This window comes from Aptenodytes patagonicus, chromosome 11, assembly GCF_965638725.1.
Source record: "Aptenodytes patagonicus chromosome 11, bAptPat1.pri.cur, whole genome shotgun sequence".
NCBI classification, from domain to species: domain Eukaryota; kingdom Metazoa; phylum Chordata; class Aves; order Sphenisciformes; family Spheniscidae; genus Aptenodytes; species Aptenodytes patagonicus.
This window is the reverse complement of record NC_134959.1, coordinates 22,663,246-22,686,857: the sequence shown is the minus strand read 5'-3', so window position 1 is coordinate 22,686,857 and position 23,612 is coordinate 22,663,246. Positions and strand designations below refer to the sequence as shown.

At 42.3% G+C, this 23,612-nt stretch overlaps 1 protein-coding gene across 1 annotated transcript in view; it reads right to left on the bottom strand.

Annotated features, from left to right (window-relative positions):
- GLG1 (golgi glycoprotein 1) overlaps positions 1 to 23,612 on the bottom strand; it is a 91,118-nt gene that overhangs the window by 16,226 nt on the left and 51,280 nt on the right. The window contains exons 5-13 of the mRNA XM_076349437.1: positions 17,802 to 18,005; positions 17,069 to 17,140; positions 14,591 to 14,774; positions 12,474 to 12,688; positions 5,853 to 5,974; positions 5,079 to 5,180; positions 3,017 to 3,170; positions 1,186 to 1,323; positions 259 to 345 (exon numbers count right to left, since the gene is read on the bottom strand). Coding sequence (XP_076205552.1) covers positions 259 to 345; positions 1,186 to 1,323; positions 3,017 to 3,170; positions 5,079 to 5,180; positions 5,853 to 5,974; positions 12,474 to 12,688; positions 14,591 to 14,774; positions 17,069 to 17,140; positions 17,802 to 18,005 — 1,278 coding nt within the window. The remainder of the gene's footprint in view (positions 1 to 258; positions 346 to 1,185; positions 1,324 to 3,016; positions 3,171 to 5,078; positions 5,181 to 5,852; positions 5,975 to 12,473; positions 12,689 to 14,590; positions 14,775 to 17,068; positions 17,141 to 17,801; positions 18,006 to 23,612) is intronic.

Sequence of the window (23,612 nt, the reverse complement as noted above, 5' to 3'; positions counted from 1 at the left end):
TGCAAGAAATCTTAGCTTCAGTACCATAACTGATTTTAAGCAGGAGAAATGTCATCACCAGTCTAAAATTCAATTCTCTTCCTCAAGAACCCCACATGAAAACTTACCTTGTATGGGTTAGAATGGATGGTCTCTGCTTGATCCCAGAGAGCTGCATTTCTGCAGCTACTCTAACCTCACTTTTTTCCAGCACTATCAGAATGACATTAACTAGACACACTCAACTCTTCCCTTTATCCCAGGCTGAAAACCGCTCACCTCAGACTCCAGCTCAGTGAGGTTTCCTACTATGTCTCTGCAATCAGACACCAAGTCATCAAGATGGTCCTGAAGGCATTCCAGCTCCTACAAAAACAGTTTAGTGAGTTCAGTTAGTTCTTTTCCAAGAACCCAATTTGAAAATTTGGGTTTGAAATACTGTAACACATGTGAAACTGCCCTCCTCCTTGTAAAGTCCTAAGTCTCATTTAATCCCACTCCTCTACCGGCACTCCCAGAACACATATACGTTATAGTGATTGAGAATGTTGGTCTAGGATGTTACCGCTTGTTCTCAGAACCTGCATGATGTGCTTTCACTTCTGGAATATGACATTTAATTTGCCCTTCACATAACCTCAATGAGAGGTTAATTACCCAAACTACAACCTATGATGGGCACTTCAAAAAGACAGTGGTGTATGCTCTACTGCATCTGCTGTTGAATGGCTCCTTCCCTACAGCTATGCTAAGGCACAGCAATTTAACATGAAATTAATTTGTTGAAACTTTGTTACGTAGCAGCAGATGTTAGTTCAGTTCTGTATAAACACAGGAAGCATGTCAGTATTTGCCAAATGGAAATGGGATAAAGTTTATGTGGGAAATGTGAAGCTTGTAATAGAGTATTACAAATTAGAGTCCGGGTGGGGTGGGGCTGCTTCATTAAAGTCCTTCTTGTTAACTATCCCCTTCCCATTTCACTACACATTTAAACCTACTGAAGCCATGCAGTAGGTGCAAAGCTTCTTCGTATCACCTCCGTCTCTCAGTCTAGTGTAGATTATGTTTGAAACTGCACGCATTTTTAATATATTCTCAGGTATAGAAAGACAGCTAACAACAAGATGTCCCTTTATCCCCTTTTTTGCCCTTCCCGCCCCTCCAGCTTTGCAAATGAATTAGCAGTGTTCCTGTGTACAGTACCTGCCCTGTCTCCGTTTTTTCACTGCACCACTTTCCTAAGTCAATCATGCACTTGTCCTGGAGGGCTGGGTCCAGCTTCACATCCATGGCACGCTGATGGAGGATTCTCTGGACCTCTGCTCTGCACTCTCGCGATAGCTGCAAAGAGGGCAAAGAGCGTTTAGCATATGGGGTGTCTCTAAATCCGTACAACACAAACAAGATGCTGTCAGGTGAAGTACTGAGAGTAACCACAAATGCCATCAGCAATCCCAGAAAGTACAGAAGCTGTCCTGTACTGCTAAGCACAAGCCTGCCAGGGCCCCCACAAGCAATCCAGGCTCCAAAAAAGTTTGGAGCTTTGTCATTTAGTTTGGAGGAAGGCTCCTTTTATTCCCTTAAAATAAATCTTATACTCTTAAACCTTCACTTTGCTTTTGAAATGAGATGTCAAAGCAGGTCCCTAGATTATCTGCTGCACTGCCCCCTTCACTCAAAGCTACAGACTGCTTCTGGAGAAGAAGGTCAAAATAGCTCATGCCCTCGATACCAAAAGGGAAGCCCAGAATGAGGCAATATAGTCCAGCTGTAATTTCTTCTCAGCAATCCCCACTGCAGCACATCAGAGCCAGCATTTGCCAAGACTGAGGAAGAAAGAAATTGTAGAAAATCAAGGGATACTGGCATGGCGCTTGTCAGACCTAAAATGCACCGGTTGAAGCTTAAAACTTCATACATTTAAAAATCCAAACCACTGGAAGTTACCTAGCATTTTGTGGACAGCACTGGAAAAAAAGTACAGACCTAACCTCTGATGAGTTTGCTTTCAAATGCTAAATTTCAAAATCACAGCTGCTCCCTTAGCCTACTTTCCACAAGAAAGATACATTTAAAAGCCTTTTCTCTCTCTGATAGATTATTTGCAGGCTGGCTATTGATTTCTTTGGTCAGCACTAATATAAAATGGAATTAAAAAGTCTCAACTCAGCAGACTAAGAAACTGCATTAAAAAAAATTATTCCTAAAAGAGAGATGCTTTCAATCAATACTTGACCTCTGTCACAAAAGACCTTTTAAATCAAGCTGTAGAAATTAATTTTTAAGCCAGGCCATTGTGTAAACCCACCAACTCCTAGGGGCTGTGTACACTACAGTGCCAAAAGAAATGGAACCGAGTACCCAGCTGCTTTCAAGAGAGTGCCTGGATAAAGGCACGAGAGGGCAGCAGACTTGAAAAGAGTAGCTCTGAACCAAACAAATGTGATTATGGTGGATCTCCAGATTGCAGGGCAGCAAGTCAGATCCCTGCTGTCTTCTTTAAAGACGGCATAAGCACATTTACCAGTACAGCATGCTCCAAAGAATTGAAAGGATGCTTTATAGCCATAGGAAGAATTTAATAGGGTATAATCTGAAGTTGTACTCAAATCAAAACTTAATTAGAAACAGCCTAGGAAAGCTGGGCTTGGAACTCCTTTTTGCATAAAACCAATTTTGCAGCTATGCTAGCGATCTACAAGGAATCAGACTCCTCTTTGGAAAGACAAGGGGAGGACTTGCACTGTGTCTAAACAGATATACATAAGTTGTTGTCAGCACACAGTTCCCCCTGCGGGCAAGTGTCACATCTTGATGTGGCTATTTTGCCTTACCAGAACACCACCACAGACCTCCAAAGGCACACTTGAGGAGGAGTTGCGCATCTGAAGCAGTGCAAGTACCACCTACAGTAAATGCTTTTAAGTAGCTTTTGCCAGTTCTTACAGTTTTAGCACAGTGTGTCCAACTTCCAAATGTACATACAACCCTTCTACCACAGATCAAAGAGCAGTAGTTGCACTCAAGCACCTACCCTCCTTCCTTGCTCCTCTGTGCGGTACGCATGCCTGTACAAGCAGGAGAAAACAGCCCCTGGAGGCATCAGCTCACTAGTCTCATTCCAGCCATGAGTATGGCAGAGACGGGAGGCATCTCCCTGACACTTGCGGTAAAGGACTGTATCCAATCTGCAACAGAAAAGTTATCACTAGCACTTTATTCCAACCTTTAACGTTTTTCATATTCTGAAATGCTTCTGAGGCAGAAAAATCTACTTCAAGTTTCATACACCACCACATCATTTAGCAGCGGTGTCTAACCAACTGAACCAACAGGTGGCAAAATGCCTGTCACTCAATTTGGAGTCAACTCCCTAATGTTGCAAAAATACACTAAGATCTTTACAGATTAAATCTTCAATGCTTCTTGAAGCGCCTCCCATTCTCTTCTGCAGCATGCCAGCCAAATGCTGACACATGAGAGAAGAAATCATCTCCTTGATGCCCTAAAGCAGCAGAAAAGCAGGTACATACCATGTTTTGCTTGTATATCTTATGTATTTTTGTACTGCTGCCAGTTTGAAATGCTAGTTTCATAGAAATGAGTTAGATTAATTATTGTCTGCTCTGGATTTGAGCTAACTGAAGACTCAGCATCCCTTGCTTTTGCATACAAGAAAACTGCAAGTGCAGATCTCTTAAGATGACGTCTAATTACCTTAAAGTGAGATACTGCCAGCTTTCTAAAGTGGAAACTTCAGATTTCTACAACACTTTAGAAGGCAAACATCGTGATATCAGTGGACACAATTATATAGATAATGATAAAAGTAGTAAGAAAACCATTTCTACTCCATGCATCTGTGCTAGGCGCACAGTTAATACAACAGTTTTCATAAGCCAGTTTTAGGAAACAGTGGTTAAACAAGAAAGATGAGCCAATGTTGCCCAGCCTGCAATATGAATTAGAATTATCTTTACTCCCAGCAAAAAGCAAATACTCAGTCTTCCTTCCTCCAATCACTTAAGTTTGGCTCAAGCAACGAATTACCTGCTGGAAACATGGCACAGGCAGGAGAACCAGCAATGAAGGGAAAAAGGAAGAGGAGGAAAAAAAATTAGAGTATTCTTGTCTACCTATGAAGACAGCTATTGAGATGACTAAATAAACAGCCACAGAATCCTAAACTCTCTAGTCCATGAAGCCCCATGTATTTTAAAAGCAGAAGGTTCACAGAGCATGTCAGCTCTTAACTACTGGCGATGCTGCCCATAGATACAGCTATGAGTCAGATTGTCTTAATGTTTGATTTGAATACCCTTTGCAGTAATCAAAGCCCATGACTTCTTGCCTTACACTCCTTGTGGTCACTGAGAACAATTATTCCATTTCTTGAAGTAACCCCATTTGATGTACTGTACTTCCTCACCTCTCAACCTTCTCCAGAAGAACAGCCAAATGCTTATTCTTTCCTCACTGGTTATGTTTATCAAATTTATACTCTCCTCATCTTAACCCACACAGGCACAGGGGCTCTGTGTATATTTAAAACAAAGCACTGCCATCTTTGGATGAGAAAGTTGGAAAAGCAGTGCTCCAAAGGGAATTGCATCTGCTCTACAGGCTGTAATCACACCTAGAGAATTTGAAAAAAAGGCAGAAATGGAAGCAGGGAGCCTCTCACAGTGTCTCTTTGTTACACTTAGTAGCTTGGTTTTCTTAACTCCCATATTGTAGCACTCAGAGCAGATAAAACTGGCTACAACCTGCACAGAAAGTGACCTTCAACTTCAATATGGCCAGAGAGATTTCTTTTAATTAAAGATGCATTGAATTTCAGAGCTCAAACTTGAGATGCTTTTTAGGGTTGCATCATTTCTAAGTGAGTACCTGATTTAAGTGGGCATCACACTTATTTTCCAAGCAGCTTTTGCTTCTACTGTTCTAGACAGGCATTAATGCCCTACAGACCTGGCATGCTTCAAAGTCCTCTTTTGAACAAGCATAAGCTATACTGTTTTACAAGGAACTGCTAATGCATACAAACACTAAATACAAGCATCAAGTGAGGATAAATCTTGTTTCACAGTACTCACTTCCAATCACGAGATATAAAATACTGGAGCTCCAGGAGCCTATGCTCACAGTCTTCTACCATCTTCTCAGTATACAAGTGCTCCATCAGGCAAGACAGAATCCTGCAAACGGAAGAAAAAAGTTAGGCAACAGACCGTTATAATCATGCTGAGCTTCCTTGTAACAGTTGGTGTTGCCAAATCAGTCTTTCCAATGAACCATAGATAAGACCTCCAAACACAGTGAAGATCTTTCTCTTCCTTCAAAAAGATTACATCTAAAACAACTGTATACCACATTTGTACCCTCTTAAATTCCATTGTTTTAGTTATCTCAGCAAGTCTGATATACGACAAAATCATAAGGAATATTTTATATAAAATCTGTCTCAGGAGACACTATATATCAGACCTGAAGATAAAGGACACGTTTCTCTCTGCAGTATGGATTTGCTTAACTGGCCTTTCAAGGCTTGTTACTTTTCTTTGTGACATTGCTCAAGACTTATGTGGTAAGAGAAATTAGCACATCAAATGTTACAAATTTAATCGAAGCGCCTGAGATAGCTACGTCCTTCACCAGTGCTAAACCAGCCTTGTTGTAGAAATACTAGCCTGCTTATACCGCAAGAATGAAGACAGAGCTCATTCCTGTTCACACCTCCAACCCTGTATGAATTGCTAGTTTCGAGTCCGTCATTTCTGGACAGGTTTTAGTACCTATACTGGTCAGCCACACAACCTTCATGGATGCCCAACAGAAACAAAAACCAGTTGTAACCGAGAGCCACCTACATTGGGTCTCCAGACCGTATGTGCTTGCAGGCAGTCTGTATCACCGATTCACAGGCCTCATTCAACGCTCGGTCAATGCGGTAATCTGCACCGGGGTCAGTTTCTTGAATCAGTGTTTGAAGCTGGAAGAAAGAAATTGTGCATAGGAAAACAAAATTATAACAATCAAAATGAGAGCACTTACAACTTCTCAGCGTGGCAATTCTATGCCAATAACACCACTACCAGGTATGACCTCTGCTCTACAGTTGCTTATTTCAAGCGCTTGTGCTGCCAACTCGATTACCAGACATGGGAGTCCAGTGCTGCTGAACCCTAATTATCCTTACGAAGCGACCCAGGAACATTGGAGGAGACTGATCATGCGCTGAAGGTCAGCTGTGTTCCTCAACCACTTATATGCCAATTTACAAAATGGAACTGGCAAAATTTGAATATTGTATTTTTGATCCATCTTCATCCCATAAGGCTGATGATACCAAACATGCAAATCTGTCACACTTCCATGAAGACTATCTACTGTTCTAAACTGAAACCCAAATCAATGTTTAAAGGCCAGTTGCCTAACTACAAACAAAGCTTAAAAACGTTTTTGAATTGCCTGGAGAAGACACAAAAGTTTCACTGAAATACGGGATAAAATGTCCCGTTCTGCTGGCCCATGAAGTGTCATTTCCTCAGGTATGCCTGCTCAAGCTTTTGGAAGCCAGGGTAACCACAATTTGGGCTATATTAAAGAATTTTTAATATATATAAAGATAAAACTATGTAATTATTAAACATTTTTAAATTGTATATTATATTATTATATAAAATTAGTATTAATATTATTATAAATACTGTAAAATTATTATAAATATTATTGTATTATAAAGTTATACTATATAAAATTTTATATTTAAAAATAATATAAAATTTTTAATATATATAAAATACATATACACACATATAACAAAAGCAAGGTGTCAGTTTTTAATCTACTTAAGAGAAGCCATGGTATAAGCAAAAGATGAAAACAAAAACTTCCCAAAGATTGAGAGACCAGGTGCGCTAACTTGAAGCTGTGATATCCCTGCACTCCTTCTGTGACTTCTGAATACTTTCAACTGTCATAGGTAAATACAGTATGAACAGTTTCATCAAGTCCTTTCTTCTTGCAAAACCATTATTCTGATTAAAGCTTCAGAAAAATAACTGTCTCATTAATAAGGAAACATAATTTAGCATCCACAGCACTAGGTTTCCAAATCAGATCCAGACACAGCCCATGGCATCTGAACATGAATTTGGGAGGTGTCTGCTGGGCCAGGGGAAGGGAATTTAGGTAAGTCTCAATCTCACTTAATCTCTAGTTTTGGGCAGAAGGGTAGCTTTGTGGGCCACTACTCAGCCCAGGATCCCCACGCCCCACCTCATTTCTCACCAAGCATTGACTTCCCAAAGTCCGAACAGGCAGACATAGGGCAGAGACTGCTATCATTCCACAGGCAAACATTTATAGCTGACACAAGTTGGAGCAGAAAGAGAGCTTGCTTAGAAGGCAACTGCACACCGACATCAAATGGTCTACACTGTTAACATCTTGACACTTACTTAATGACTTTTGTCACTGGCCCCCAGCCCAACTAAATCAAAAGCACAGTTACAATTTTATCCTCCATCTTTCAAAGTCTGCACCTGAACACCACCCAGGAAACTTCCAGGGGCAAAGCCCTAACATCACAAAACATGGAGAAGAAAAAAAAAAAAAGGCATCAGAAAACTGGAGAAGATACAAGCTAGCGCGATTTATCTGGTAGGAAGCTTGTAATCAAGAGGACAGACCACAGACTGCCTGGGAGGAACACAGGATTTCCTGCAACTCGCTCTTGGCCAAAGTTAATTAGGCCCAGCCTCAGCTTCTAAGGGATGCAGGCAGCTCAGAAGAGCGCTGCCTAGCAGGCACAAGCTGTTGATTCAAAAATTCTTGCGATATTTTCACTAAAAAATAATAATAAAAAAAATAAACATTTTATACGACTGACAGTGGTCAAACAGAAGCCAATACAGGATCCGGTTCATAATAGGGAGCTGCACCTTAATCAGCAGGAGAAGTGAGAAGTTCTTTACAAACTTTGTAAGAGTCAATGCAAGGAGTAGAATATGGTCGTTCTGCTGGCATGCACACACACACACACACACAGCCTGCATGGACGGACAATACACTGCACGTAAAGTGCTGGGCTCACTTCGTGTCAGATGTTTACATATAAAAAGGGATCAAGAATGATTACTGGAATTACTCCCTCAAGGACAAATGGGTTAATAAAACCTCAAACCTGACACTTTCTTACACACACAGATCAAATAAACTGGCCAGAGTATTACATAGGCAGGATTCTTCCTCAGGTCTCAGTTTAAGTGGTATTTGTGTTGCTATCAAGTGGAAGAGGCCAAAGTGCACTGGGTACGACAGCTCGGAAGCACCAGATTGCCTCCTACAGTCTCTCTGTCCCGTTTTGGGCACTACTGCAGGATTCCCAGTCCCGATTCTCAACCACGTGCAAGATGCGCAGCAGCGAGCCAGCTGCCCTGACTGCAGGGGCAAGGGAATAATTTGGCACCAGTAATAAAAGTGAAGGTTTTATAGGATTTTCCTCCCTCCTACAACAAACCCTTGCAGCTGAAAAGCAGCTGGATAACCTTTATAATCCTCTGAACTTTTATCCTGATGGTGTGTGGAACTAACAATTAACTATCGACTTATTAGCTGTATTAGAAATTGAAAGCAGAAATATCTGCCCTTTTAGCAAGGATCATAGTTTTACCTGCTCAAGGGACTGAAGAGAAAAAACAAAGATGAGACCAGAGCAAAATAAAAGTCACGTATTTGATAAACAGTTTCCCAGCAGCTCTAGCACAAAATATTGCTTCCACTGAACAGCACCACAGGTGCTAGACACCGCCAGTACAGCTGTTGATCTTTTAAGGGCTGATGCTCACAATTAAGGGACACATATATCTGCTGTCTGATGACCTACAGCATCACAGACCCACTCTCCCTACGCACAGGATCTCTGTCTTTGAAGAATAACGTAACAATAATATTTGCAGAAGACCATTTAATGACTGGAACATATCCAAGCTGTATATGCTTCCCCAAAGCAAAGAGCTTGTTTTACACAGGAAGACGTGCTCCTGAAGTAGTATCTCATCCCGATGGTATTTTTTTTTCTTAATAAAATGCATGCCCCTATAGAAGTACATCAATAGTATAAATAATAGGAGCCCTATCCTTTGCTTCAGAACAGGCAGAGCGTTCTCTGAGATGGCAAAGCCAAACTGGAAAGAGCCCTTAAGAGGGCACATTGCTAGAGCGCACCTGTGATATCCTGGGGTGAGGAAGGTACTTAAGCCTACAGTTAGGCAAGATAAGGCTGACCAAACACCCAGGAGTTTTTTTTTTTAAACTTAGGCTGAACCATTTATGTTACACAGAAAGCCATCGTTCCTCTACCATTCACAGAACTTGGGCATTTTGGCAAGTTCACTGATCAAAACCGAGACAAAAAACCACACAGCTCTTAGACATTTGGGTCTAGGCATGCCTCTTGCACAACAGCACAGTTAATTGTGAGCGCAGACTCCCATATGCAAGATCATTCTGGTTGAGGTGTCTCACAAGAAATGAAACCCCTCAGATCAATAAATTGGGGTTTGCGAAGGTTTGAGAACACATTTCACTGACAGTTTTAAATACAAAGAATCACTCGTATTCCTCCTGCAGGAAAGGGTATGAGCAGATGCTCCTGCAGGAAAATAAAATTATGGAGGTTCTTCGGTTATGTTTTGTTGTTTTGGGATTCTTTGTGTTGTTTTTGGCAGATGGGCAAACATCTTCCTTTCATAAGGCAAGCAGAATCAGAGCAAACCTTGACAGACAGGACAGTAAGTAAAAACAGATCCAAATTAGACGTTTCCCATTCCAATTTCCTCAAGCAAACTGTCTAGGCAAGCACGTCTGAAGAATTTCAGGACTAGTCCTACTGCTTTGGGCTAGCCAAGAAATTAAACTGCTGTATTAGTGTTACCTACTGATGCTACTAAAAGCACATGGACACAAGTTTTTGACTCCACATAGAAAAGACAACGTCTGGAGATGAGCCCAAAGCAACAGTGTTGTTTTCCTCTGTTTCCACAGGTGATAAGGTAGAGATGCCACAGACCAGTAGTTCCACCATCAACAGCCACATCAAAGTTCAATCAGAGCATCAGCACCACGTTCCTGAAATAAGAATTGCCCAAAAACATCAGAAAGCAAGGACCAACATCAGTCAGCTTTGGTCTAGCTGGACTTGGTCTGAAGCCATGTAGACCAAGCAGTAGCCACGAGCAAGCAAGCAGGAGATGGCTGAAGCAGCCATCCTATCTGCAGATGAGGAGCCATTGGAGGTACAAAGTGATAGGACATCTCACCAACATTACACTGTAGACAAAAAAAACCCCAAAACCCCAAACCAAAACTGCTCTTTGATGCAGTCTGCTAACTAGTTTTTGGAAACCCCAACACGGGTTAATCTTTCCCCCATGAATGAATTTACTGAAGCAGCACTCCTGAGACCACCCGCAGGTCTCAAAGACAGAACCATACTGACACATGGCAATGAAGATGCTGAGAAATCAGCTTCAGAAAAGCATCCGTGGCTCAGCAGAAGCATACATTAAAGGTACTCTCTAGGTATCCAAAAGGAAATTAAGTAGCTCCAGCCTCTATGAAGGGATGGACCTCTAACTTGCCTTCTTCAAGGCCTGTCGTATGGGCCAATCTCATACGACAGGCGAGTTTGAGTCTCTTGCAAAAGCCGCACAGTATCTGGAAGGGTTTCAGACAGTATTATCTTCCTTACAAAGATAATTTACCTACCATAGAAGATAAAAGCAAGAAGCTCATTCTAACACAATAAATCAAAACAGAATAAAACCAGTGACAGCTGAGACAACCATTGCCATTCACATACAAAAATATCAACAATAAACGATTTAGTACCTCAGAAGTCGTAGGCAGCTATATAATAGCACCATGCCAGTCCTCAGGAACCCAGAGCATTAGAATGTTTAGCATATTCTTGCAATCATCTACTTCCTCTTGCCCATAAAAACATGGACAAACTAATCATATTTTATAAAATCAACACTTAATTTAGGCTCCTGCTGTCTTTTGCACAGAGAACAGCACACAGGTCATTCAACTTGAAGGGGAGTCATGGAGAAGCCCTGCTGTTGCATCAGCTTACTGTACAAAAACAAAGCAGAAGCTTAAGTGTAAGAGAACTAAAAAAAAAACCCTATAGATTTCTACAGACATTCTTTTTCCCCAGAAGTCTCAAAACTCATATCACTTTTGGGGGTCCCCTGCCTTGACTTATGACTTGTTCTGAACATGCACTTCATGATCTGGAAGTTATTCCCAAGATGAACTGATCTTCTGACAATTTGCAAATAATCAAGTTCTGAGGCAGCAAGTTCAATTTCATATTTAAACAGAAACAAGTATTCAGTTTTTCACACTAATGTTGCAAAACATAAGTCACACACTACAGCTTACCGCAGAAATGACTCAAACTGTACAGCTGCTGCACCAATACACCTGGTATTTATGCAGAAATAAGCTTCATCACAAAAGCATCCTATCCCTTACAAAAATTACTTACAATTCATTTATCTTTGATAACATACACAAACCGGCAGCATTTTGGGCTCAGGCTTCAAGCTACATTTACACGGAAAATGGACTACTGTGGTTCTGTATATTGCAGGAGGTCAAGAGCACACATCTCCCCCAAATTCCTACATCAGCACTAACGCCCCCTAGCCATTTTTAGCATTGATGTCACTTTTCCAGGCTCATGGGTCATTAAAAAAGCAGGTATTAAGTAAAAAAAAAATGTAATATTACATTAAAAAGCACTAATGAGTTTGAACAAGTATTAAACAATTGTTTTCAATTTAAAGAGACTACAAGCAGGATGCATCTGGGCCAAAATGGAGCTTTAAAAAAGGCAAAAGAATCATCCCCTGTTAAAGAGGTATTTTGGAGAAGAATGACAATTCCTTCAGTGGCTGCATCTACAACAACATGCAGCAGTATGTTGTACCTACCTGTCCCTGAAGTTCCATTTCCATCGTTTAAGCTGAATGAAATAGCAAAAATAAAACTGAGTGGAAAGGTACTTTGAGAAGATTTAGTGCATTTCTAAGGATAGGGCATAGGGGGGAAAAGGGAAGGAGAGGGAATGTTTTAACACTTATAAAAAAGCAAGTTTCCCTACATCTTGCACCCAGGAGAGAATTCCATGACCTGAGAGCTGCTGGTGAAGAACTACTGGAGATCCGGTACAAAATCCAGAGCAAAGCAATCCAAAATGTATTTTTGAGGAAAAAAAACATTACTAATGTGCTGCTAGATACCAAGTTACACTTCATACCATGACCATTACACAACTGCCTCCAGCATTCACTGGTATCTGGCAGAGACAGACTGCCTTCAGAAGAATCTCCATCGCAAGGCAAAATGTTAACAGACAAATCAGTGCTTCTACCAACTGAGCAACCTAGAAGCAAAGCGATAGAAGAGCATCTTACTGCCTGCTGACAATTCAGCCCGACGTTTCCCTTTTCGCCCCGTACTACTTTCATCAGGCAATGCAGGGTGCGACCTTTCCGATGCAGGCCTGAGCAGTGGTGTTCAATCTCCCCTCGGCAGCTCAGGATGATTTCTGGGCTCAGTGAGAAGTCTTCCATTAGCATGCGCCGGTAATCCAACATTTCACCCTGGCACTCGCTGCTCACTTGTCGACCTGAGCCAAGAGAAGACAACATGATTTAGTATTAATGCTTAGCAGAGCCCTTCTTGACCTACGCTACCATCACGTTGGAAGAATAGGGACGATGTCTACACCCTGGACAACACCAGATTGCAACAAGTGTGCTAGAGCAGACATGTTGGGTATTAAACCAGTTGTTACGGTAGCTCCCAGCATTTAATTAAACCTGTAAAATAGCCGGTCTATGGATTCAATACGTGGATTTGAAAAAAGGGATTCCTGAAAGATTAGGAGAATCTTATTTGGATTTCAGATTACAGGAGGTGCTTTTGAAGAACAGCTGAAAACACTCGGTGATCTGCAGTTCTGTGGTACAGGTCAGCTCTTCCTTGTATGCTCAAGGGCTCGTTTTTCCCCTGTAGAAACAGAAGTCACCTCTGGTAATCTACCAGCTTGATACGCAATTGGGGGAGGAATTTGTCCAGACAGCAGTTTAAACACTTTCTGAGGAAAAACGTTTTCTAGAGCAATAGCACATGCTTGCTCAGGAAGCCAAAACACAGAATAGAGTATGTTACCAAGAGTATATACGGAGTGTCTAACAAACTGCTGCAGTTGCACAGAATCTAACTTTAATCAACGCTTAGATCTGCTATAAGCTTTCCTACAGTCCCCATGTAGACAGTTTGTTGGGTTTTTTTAATCAAAAGGAACATGTCTTTTTTGCTATGCCCTCCCCTTAGCCCCCATCACAACTTGTTCATACATGTACAACGCCCCATACATGTACAACGCCCCATGCAACGGAGGTCGAATACCCCAACGGGGGCTCCCAGGCATTATAATACAGACACGTGGAGGTGCATGGAATAATTAGTGTTCCTCCTGGGCTATGCTTCGTGCACAAGCCACACGCTGCAGAACCTGTTCCACCGTGAAAGTGGAAGTTAATGAACTTCCTGAACTGTTCAGAAAACTGAACAGCAGTTTTCTGCATGTAATTGAGGAAAGCACCTGCCCTACTGCAGGGAGAAGGAAAAAAACCCCACAAGTTTTCCACAAACAGCACGCGTCATTTCCACATCAATCAGAAGCAATGAGTTATTCAAACTCACAAACGCACAGATTGCTTATGGTGTTACGGCAGCCTTTCCCTCCTGTGCCAGGGGCATTGCAGCATGCAGCCCTGCTGCTGAATCAGAAACCACCCAGCCGCATGCCAAAGGGGAAACCAAACAATTCTCCAGTGCAGCTTTAGAGGATATAACATGTTGTTTTACACGTTATGGCAATTTCACAGAGAACCTTTAGCATGGTCCTGCCGCATAGGGCCCTCTAATGCCTTTGGGACAGCCGCTGGTGTTAGGACATCTCCAGCTTACACTAACTTAAATGAACAAAAAGAATATTCTCACACTTACCTTCCTTCTATATAGGAAAAACTAGAGGTAGAGAAATTAAGGCATTTTCCTCGCAGTTCAGTAGCTTGGGTAAGAACATTACTTACAAGAGGCAGAGGACTGAGTATCCCTGGCTTTCCCAGAGTGATGATAAGCAGGTTCTCTATTCTGTGTTTTAACCCGGTAGCATATTTAACGCTCACTACATAAAGGAGTAAAAAAGCTGCTTGAATTCACAGTGAATAGAAGGATTTGCAATTACACATCATCAGTCCAAGTGGGATTTGCTATTTTGCATTTTAAACTTCTTGCCTACACAATAGGAGTCAGCATCAGAGGTTTACTCAGCTATTCTGACCTTCAAAACAACAGCGATGAAAGCATTATGATGAGGAAACTTGCCTCTGAACCAAAGTTTGGAAAAGGTTACTTGGAGAAGGGGACTGTAAATACATGTTGAACCTGAAGGTCCAAGAGAAACTTTTAAAATCAAGGTCCCAACAAGTCACACATCTCTTGATGGAACTCCACTTACCTCTGTGCACAGCAGACTCTAAACACATCAACAGATAGGAAAGCCTGGCTTCCCGAGACCGGGGAAGGTTCTCCACATTACAGCGGTACTTCTTCAGATCACTTTTACAGGACTTTGCCAGCGAGTAACTGACTTTGTAGTCTTGGGCGATCAGCTTCTGGCGGGTTGTCAGCGCATCACGACACTGCAGGAGACACATTGGGATGGCTGAATGAGCTTCTGCACACTGGTAGCGGAGAGCTAGACCTGCTGCTGTTAAGTTTTCAAGTTGTGTTTCAAAAGACGACTGACGCTTTAAAAAATTCATGCGCTTAAGCTGGACTGCAGTTAAATTTCATTTGTCTCACAGAAACCACACAGTTAACAATGCACACCGAGGTCAACAGATCAAGGGTTTTAAAGGCAGCAGCTCTCTGCAGAGCACTACTTAAAACTGCACATTCATCCAGCTTTTTGTGAAGAGCTACGGCTGAAAGCATGACTCATTTTTGGTAACTAGGATCAGTTGCTGACATTTATCCCAGCTGTGGTACACACTCACCCCATGCCCTCAAGAAACAACTTTTTTCCAGTCGCATTTACAAAATAGTGTGTTCTTTGGATTTGTTCTGCAACGTGCTGAACAGATGACAGCAGATAAAGCAGTCTAACTGTGGGAATTTCTAGCCATTTTCCACAACTGGTGAGACTCACGAGGATGCACTGTGGCCAAACCCGAACCCAGCAGCTGAAAGAACAACCCTCTAAATTTCATCCAAAAACGGGCCTGTAAAAACACTGCTACGCTTTGTAGCTTTTGGTTTAAATTATATGAAAATTAAATCTGACGGCGGCAGATAATTCAGAATAGCTCAGGCAAATTTGTCCATTCTCAGCCTATTTGAAAGGAAGGAAAACTGTGCATGTGTAGGGTGGGGAGAACAGGGAGCAATCTCTGCACAAGGAACAGCGTAGCCCTATCGCCCTCTCCCCTTCCTTACATCAGGTTTTTGACTTTTCTCCCCCTTCTTCCCCCACCTACTCCAGGACCTGGAAAGCCCTACTCCAAGATACTCCCACCCCCTCCTTCATGCGCCCATCTCTGTGCCATGACTGAGACCTTGGGACTGGACAGACTTAAAGCTCTGGACACAGGGAGATACAGGCTCGCAGATACCTCATCCCCCAAAGCTGGGGAAGGTCGGGTACAGCCAGGGAGCCCAGCCTGGCAAGCAGTTTTGGATTACACAAAGCAAGCCACCCACTAGGCAGCTACTGTTGGCTACATGTGTGTGCAGCAGCCGATGCCATCAGCAAGGAGGGACTTTTTAGTGGGTAACAGCTTCTACAAAACTAGTGACTTTGCAGATGGTCCAACCTTGGCAGCTACAAGAGTGAGAACTAGATCTTGTGTTCCTCCTGCTCTGCAAACTGTGCCCTCAGAGCATGCACCCCTCTCTCCCTACCAAGTCACCTGCTACAGCTTTGTCTACGGTCTCAACATCTTACATTCGTATCTTAGACAGCTGATCACGGAAAAGACCCCTCAAAAACCACCACTGTCCCTGTACAACCAAAAACAGGTCAAGCAAAAATAGCAGTCCATTTCAGTAACGCGCTTGTACAAAACGAAGCTTTGTTTCAAGCCCTCAGGGATCACTCTCTGGTTTGAATTTGTTAATTGGAACCAAGCTTTCAGATAGCTAACGCATTTAAAGAAAGGGAAATGAGTCAGATCCCTCCAGGCCTCTGAATCGGGCTCCTTCAGCGGAGCTTCTCTGAGGAGGGCTTTACAGATATCCATCTTTGTATGTTTTCAGACAGATGATATAATTCCATATAATCCCAAACAGTATGATGCTGCTTCTGAAATCACCAAAAGCATTGCTGCCTTCCCAAAACACCTACACCAATACAAACTCTTTTCAGGACTGGCTTTCCAGAACAACTTTGTTGCTGTTGTTGTTGAAAACCACATCTTCAGGAAAAACATACGGAAAACTTCAGTAACTGAACTGTGCATCTTTCCCACAGAATTTGCTGCTTCATAGTCTGACACTCATACCCTTGAAAACAAAAGTGAAACACATGCAGCTTCCTGTGCTGAGGCATTTGGGCCTTTTGTTTCTAATCTGTACGTTATGACAGCATTTATCCAAGGCTTACCCCAGCATGGTGTGACTTCTACTTTAAACACTCAATCACAGTGCTACCACTTGAGCTCCATGTCTACCTTCCCAAATTACCCACCCAAAAGCTTTGATTTATTTAAATCCTTAACTTTAAAGGCTGTAACTTGAGTACAATTGATTCAAGCCATCAGCACGTAGCTGGAAACACAAACATATCAAAGTAAAAGCATCTGTTAAAGCAGTCGGTTATCTGACCACATAGATGATGGATTTTCCTCAACAGTGGAAAAGAATAATGTAGCCTGGACTGATGAATGATCTGATGATTTCTGCATTAAGGATTTGTCTCACTAAGACAGATACCTACCTTTTCACTCATTGATTCTTCAAACTTGTGATTAAAGAGGCACTTGTAGACTCGGCCTTCCCCAGCCTGAGTCTGTGAAACAGAACAGTAACATTTACCATTAAAGATAAGACTTGTAAAGCTTAACGAGCAGGATAAATTACACCTAAAGAGATTTATTTTTTAAACTTTAAATATTAACTTTAACGTATTAATATATTTCTAATGACAGTGATAGCTTCTATACTATAAAAATATTTTAAATTTTATTGCATTAAAAAGAGATCCGGTCCTGTTCGTCACCCTTATAGCGAGAAGATGCTCAGCTGATACAAGCTAACTCAGACTGAACAATGCAGCCTTCCAGCTCACGGCTCCAGGGATATGGAGTGCTGCGAGTAGAGTCAGACCAGGCTTACCTTGTGCAACAGCTTACCGCTGCAGAAGGGAGCAGTCACTTACCTTTCCTACCTCCTCCCCATTCGAGTCGTTCCACTCCCTGTCACAGCAGCTCTGATGGCCATTAAACCATTTATGCCAATTCAGTTCATTAGCCCACGGGAAATAATGCTTGTTTGTTGGGTGAGTGAATTTAATGCCAGATTTATTGCAAAATGACAGCTACAAGGTGTCTGTTTTCAGTAGTACACGATCTCACTTAGGGTCCACTCTACCATTCCGTTCCTTCTTCCAATGGGGTTTTGGTTTTTTTAATGGATTACTGTAGAAGAGAAGGCAAGAGGAAACTACTCACATTTTCACAAAATCGTTCTCTATCATCTCGGCATGCAAAGTAGAGATGCCGGTCCAAGTGGAAGTCATCCGAAGAGAGTTCAGCTACACGAAGAATTGCTTTCTTACACTGATCAGAAACCTGAATTCGAGGATCAGTCTCCTCCGCCTCTTTTACCAGGCCTTTTTCCAGGCATGCCACCACCTCTCCTTGTGAGTGGGCATCCTATATGAGAAGAACAAGACAACATCTGTAACCAGGCACTTACATGATCAAGTGATCTGTGATTCTGGATAAGCACCACATAAATTAAGCAAACAAACAAACTGTCTACATACAGACTTCCAGAAGTTCAGCCTAAACTGCATTTACGTTCAGAGGAGGCAACAGTTAATATCTGTACTGTCCACACACTTTATACACCACCACCCTGCTGATGGTCACCATGAAATCCCCCCTCCAATGCTCTGGGTTTGTTTTCATGTGACTTAATGAGATTATCACTGCTTAGTCACACTGCTCAGAGCAGTTTACCAAAATGGCCAAATTATCTTTAATCTGACATAGCTCTCTTCGCACCATGGCAACAGCAAGCAACAGCATCACATTAAGAACATACTTGGAGGAGAGGAAAAAAAAAAAAAAATCATAGTTCCTCCATGCTGAGACAAGCCTTCAGTCTGGGTAGTGATAATTAGTGATGCTAAAAAGGCCACAAAGGAGCTTTGACCAGTGTAGGCTTCTCAATGCTAATTCCTCCATTAAGAGAATAAAAAAAAATTCGAATCATTCAAAAGTAGATGAAGTCTCAGACAATGCAGTTCTGGCCCAATACTGTATGCCACGTCCACTGTCCTGCAAACCTGAAGACAACTTTGGACTATGACCAGCGACTGCCAATAAACATAGAGAGCCTGTGCTTTCTATGAAAGCCCAGAAGAGGCAGGGCGAAGCTGATCAAAGCTCCATTTAGTTTCCTACATCCTTTTCACGTGTTTAGAAAGGGAACTGTACCCCCTCTATACCTCTGTAGGAGGTGTGACTCCTCTAATAAACAAGAACTCTTCTGGAATAGTTCTCTCAAGGCTTCTGCAAGTTCTTCCCGTGAAGACCATCTTAACTTACGCTGCTCTGCTGTGAGAGGATATCGCTACTAAACTTGTATCAGACTATCTGGAGTATACAACAAGGCATGCATATTTGCATACATCTGAGTCACTCAACCTGACATTTGCAGTAATCATTCAGGAGCCATCCCTTCTGCTCGCTCCATCAAGTAGATTCATCCATTGCTGTTGCAGCAGCATGAGTAAGAGAGCAGTCTCCCTAAAACACGACCATGACTATTCCAAATCTCTTTTGTTCTGACATGTCTCCTCAGGCGGGCAGCCTCTGATTCCTGTTTTAACTCTGCTACACTTGGAGCACAAGCAGAATTGGCCGATTACAAAGTTGTAAACACAACCCAGAAGTATAATCAGTTTAAAAGGGCTAAAAGTAGTTTTCCCCTTAAAAAAAAGGCAAAAACCCCAAAACCCACACACCCCAAAACTCCTTATTTTGGTTTGCTCTTTTCTTTGAGTGGGAACTGGCCAACTCCACATACTGGCCAGATATCAGCATCTGTGAAGAAATATAATTATGTCTCAACAGTCCCTTTAGGACTGAACCCAAAAGGGATCTGAGGAATACTAGTTAGCAGTACATTCGCCACATTACTTAAAATTGACATTTATCCATAACCATGCCAAACACAAACACTGTTCCGCAAATTCTTGTGGTCAGTCATAGGTAGTGACTACAACTGAGGAGCTGGCAAGCATAAATGATTGAAAACAACCATTTTAAGCTCCTCTGGCAGGTTTTTTTCTCCAGCCTAGGTGAGGTTGCAGCTGGGAGGCAAGGCAGACCAAGATTACTCTCACACACCTGCAGCCTCCCCTTGCAAGCCATCAAGGAGGGCACAAAACAAGCTTTTCCTGCTAGGAAAATCAGAAGTTTCCTGGTTTCTTGCAGCCTGGGTCTAGATTCCTGGTCAGAGTCATACTAGATATGAAAGTAAACCTATTTTTAATAGTCTAGTGAAAGCAGATTTCCATATGCTGGATGCTGAATGTTTACTGTTGCATTTCAGGGACACAACATGAAATGACTAATTTATTGCATTACTTTGCAAATACAGTTTTTCCATTTGGGTAGATTATCCTGCAGTGCTGGCCCCTCTGCTGCCGTGTATTAGAGCAATTTGAAAACATGTCAGACTTAACAGAAATAGAAACACACACAAGTCAACACAGCTGGCTCCTGAAAGATGCAGTCCTGCCCTTTCCTCCTGCCTCCAAGCATTTACATGTCTTCTTGTGGTGCCATTAGTGTTCCTGTGCCCACCTGACACTGTTTGGGAGATTTATTGACCTAATCTGGGGTTCATTTTCAGGCAGATCAGGTCCCTGAGTGCTAGTGCTAACTAGTAAAGACAGCTTAAGGAGGTCCTAACTCTTCGCTTCTTCAGAAGTGCATGAAGGCAGCCACGCTGCTGGCCAAACAGAGTATAGATGGCACTTTACAAATGTGGTTTAGAGAAATATCACATCAAGCTTTAATTATAGGCTAACAGCTACTGTATTTAAGACTGTACAATCTCTTATTGCAGACTGGAGGGGAAAACAAACATGTGTACAGCTGCACTCAACCGTCATCTTCTAAAGCAGCTGGCAACCAAAAGTTTGACAGGCTCGTCCTAAGGATGGCAGGACAGCTCTGACATTTGCGGTACCTGCATCACTTCGCAGCTCTACACCACGCAGAGCTGCCTGTTCCCACCTGCACTCCACATGCCACCAGTCCTGCGGGGCCAGCTCAGCTTCAGAGGCACCAAAGCCGAGGGTTGGCATCCCACAACGTGAGCTCTCCTGGTCCTGCTCCAGCACCGGCTGCCTGGGGCGTACAAGGGTATAAACACCTGCTGTGGCTCTGCTGTGGAATGAATCCCAACAAAGCTTTTCCTCTACCCAGCACCCTGTTGTCAGAAAACCTCCACCTTAGCACTGAAGACCTCTAAGTTCACTCCACAGTCAGGACTCCCCAAAATTGCTGTAGGGGCTGACAGAGTCTAGGCCTCATTTCTCCAGTGCAACACACTGAAATACAAGAGATTAAATCTAAAAACCATACATGCTTCTTGGAATTGTTGCCTCACCACCACTATCAATCTTAAATGGAGAATTTTAACTGAAAGTTGCAAAGATCTGTTAAATATACTAGATAATTACCGAGTCTGGAGTGCCTTGAAACTCTATGTAGTTTTATGAAAGGATACATGTAGATCCACAAAGGATACAAGCAGCTTTCCAATACTGTCCTACAGCACTTTGAGCCACAGAGCAATGGAACTAAGTTCTAAATGTGCCCAAGCAAACCCCCTTCACCACAACACTTTGGGAGATTTTAATTGCTATGAGCAAAATTCAAACTCCAGGCACATGGCTTTAGGCCAAGACAGAATTTTAAAAACCTTGTTCTTACTTTCATTTTCCATCAGAGATCCCCCCCCCCCCCGGTATAGTTCAGGCTTTGCAACTCGTTTATTTTTTTGTCATTTTCAGAAGCTCCCCTGGAAAAGACTTCATTCTGTCTGAAACCTGACATGCCTCGAGCTCATGACTGTTCTAGATGCAGACTTGCAGAGAGAAGCTAGAAAAGTGATCAGAAAAGAGTCAAGAGCAGAAAGGAGCAGCAGGCAGGAGGGTAAAACATAACCTGTCTTACCAGCACAGCACCTTGCACTGAATGGCCGTGCTGACTTGCTGGAGCCAGAGCAGTCAGGCTATGAAAAACCACCCCGCAGATCTATCGCGAGTTGCAGTTCGGCACTCCACCTGGCTAACCCGAACACCAGGGTTACGGGGATGGCTCTTAGATTAGCTAATTCCCAGTACTTCAGCTGATAGTACACTGCTATAATACTACATTAAGTAAACAAAGACTGAGCTGAATGTTATCTCTTCCCATTTAGACTCGTTTCCCCTCTGTGTCCGGTACTTCTATGAAACTAGGGAAAGAGTGAGAGCAACTGTACTCGAAGCACTTAGGGGTGAAAAAAGCAAGAAAACAATGGTCTCCTAATGTGTCTTTTTTTAGGAATCTGCAAAATACTATTATCTGGTAAAGTACTACAACAGATGTGCAATTGACACTTATATAGCCTTCATTATGGCAAATAATCAGCTCTAGTTTGGACAGCATGGCTAAATCGAGCACTCAGGCAACTATACACTACCCACTAGTTCGATACAATCCTGGACATTACTGGGATCGGGAAAGCAGCTCATTCTGATAGGCAGCCCAATAAGAAAAGCTCTGTTGCAATTACCAATTTCAATTTCAAATTAGACCCCCATTGCATGAAGACAAAGAAAGCTTTAAATACCAGGAGACCAAATTCGCTATAAAGCACAACAGCCAACTGGAAAGGTGACTGAAACTACTGTTAAATATTTCTCTGTTAACTGGAAGAAAAAACAAACACCCCAACTCCACAACACAGGCACATTACAAAACTTAGGCTGTAGATGTGTCATTAGAAAGCATTTTCTGCTATATATAGCAAAATGAAGTCTACAGTCAGATCAAGACTTCTAAGCTGAACTTTATTGCTCTTAAAGAGCAGAAAACCAACAAGAAACATGGAAAAGAAAGCACAGAAAACACCACATCGGAAGCAACAAACCCAGCAGGAACAGAATTCAATTAGGAAGTAGAAAGCAAGCTAAAACAAAAAAAAAAGTATAGAAAAGGAAAACGGTTAGCTAGCAGAGGGGCTTCAAGAGGCAGTGTAATTCCAGAATACCTACTGAAGTGCCTTTTACAGTTAAAAATGCCAGTTTATCCTAGTTACTACGATGAAGCTATCATACTGCAATCTACTAGCCGCCTGATGCGGATGGAGTTAGCGGTCTAGCAGTGCTTATTTCCATAAAAAAAAGAGAGAGATGAATCTCTTCCCTCACCTTCCTCCTCAGGTGTCCAGGTCCTATTTATTAAATTCACAGTTACATTCAGTCACACAAAAGGGTAATGACTGTTTCTCTACAGGCAACTCTCAGAAGCTACAGCATGGAAGTAAAACCTGAACCAGCATCTGATGGGAGCAAATTAGATGAGGTTTCTCCAAAGCAGAAAAGGGATAGAACAGAACACCAACAAAAGAAATGCTTGCATAGCCATTTATAGCTGTTTCCATAGCAGTATAAAATACTTCAGTTGCTCTAAGCGCCAAGGATGACAGCATAACAAAAGACTTCATAGGACAGACTGCGACACTTTCACAAACCAAGGCAAAATATTCTGGGTCGGATACCAAGAAAGTGAGGAATATGCATAAACCGCACTAGCCCCCATAGAAGTTTGGTTAGCGACTCGCTTTGCTATCCCACAGAAACTTGGTGACCCAAAGTTTGCATTCGTTTCCCCCTCCCAGATGCCTTGCAACCTTAGCCACCCCAGCCATCCTCACCCTTCACCCATCTTAACTCCTGCGACCAAGACGGTGGGTTACGCGCAGTTATGCACACAAGCCCGCCAGCACTGGTTTCACTTCTACTACATGAGATTTGGCTTATGCTCACGAAATCCACTCTACTGTACCCTTCAGTGCTACCGTAAGTACTTCAATTTATCTTAATTTGGTCAAGCCACAGGTAATACGCAGACCTGACACCCAGGACTCCCGTATTACACTTCTGATTCTATACTGATTGTTAAAAGCAATTTCTCATTTCATGAGGTCCTTCAGCCCAGTATTAAAAGACAGCCTTTAGTTTATAGAGAAAG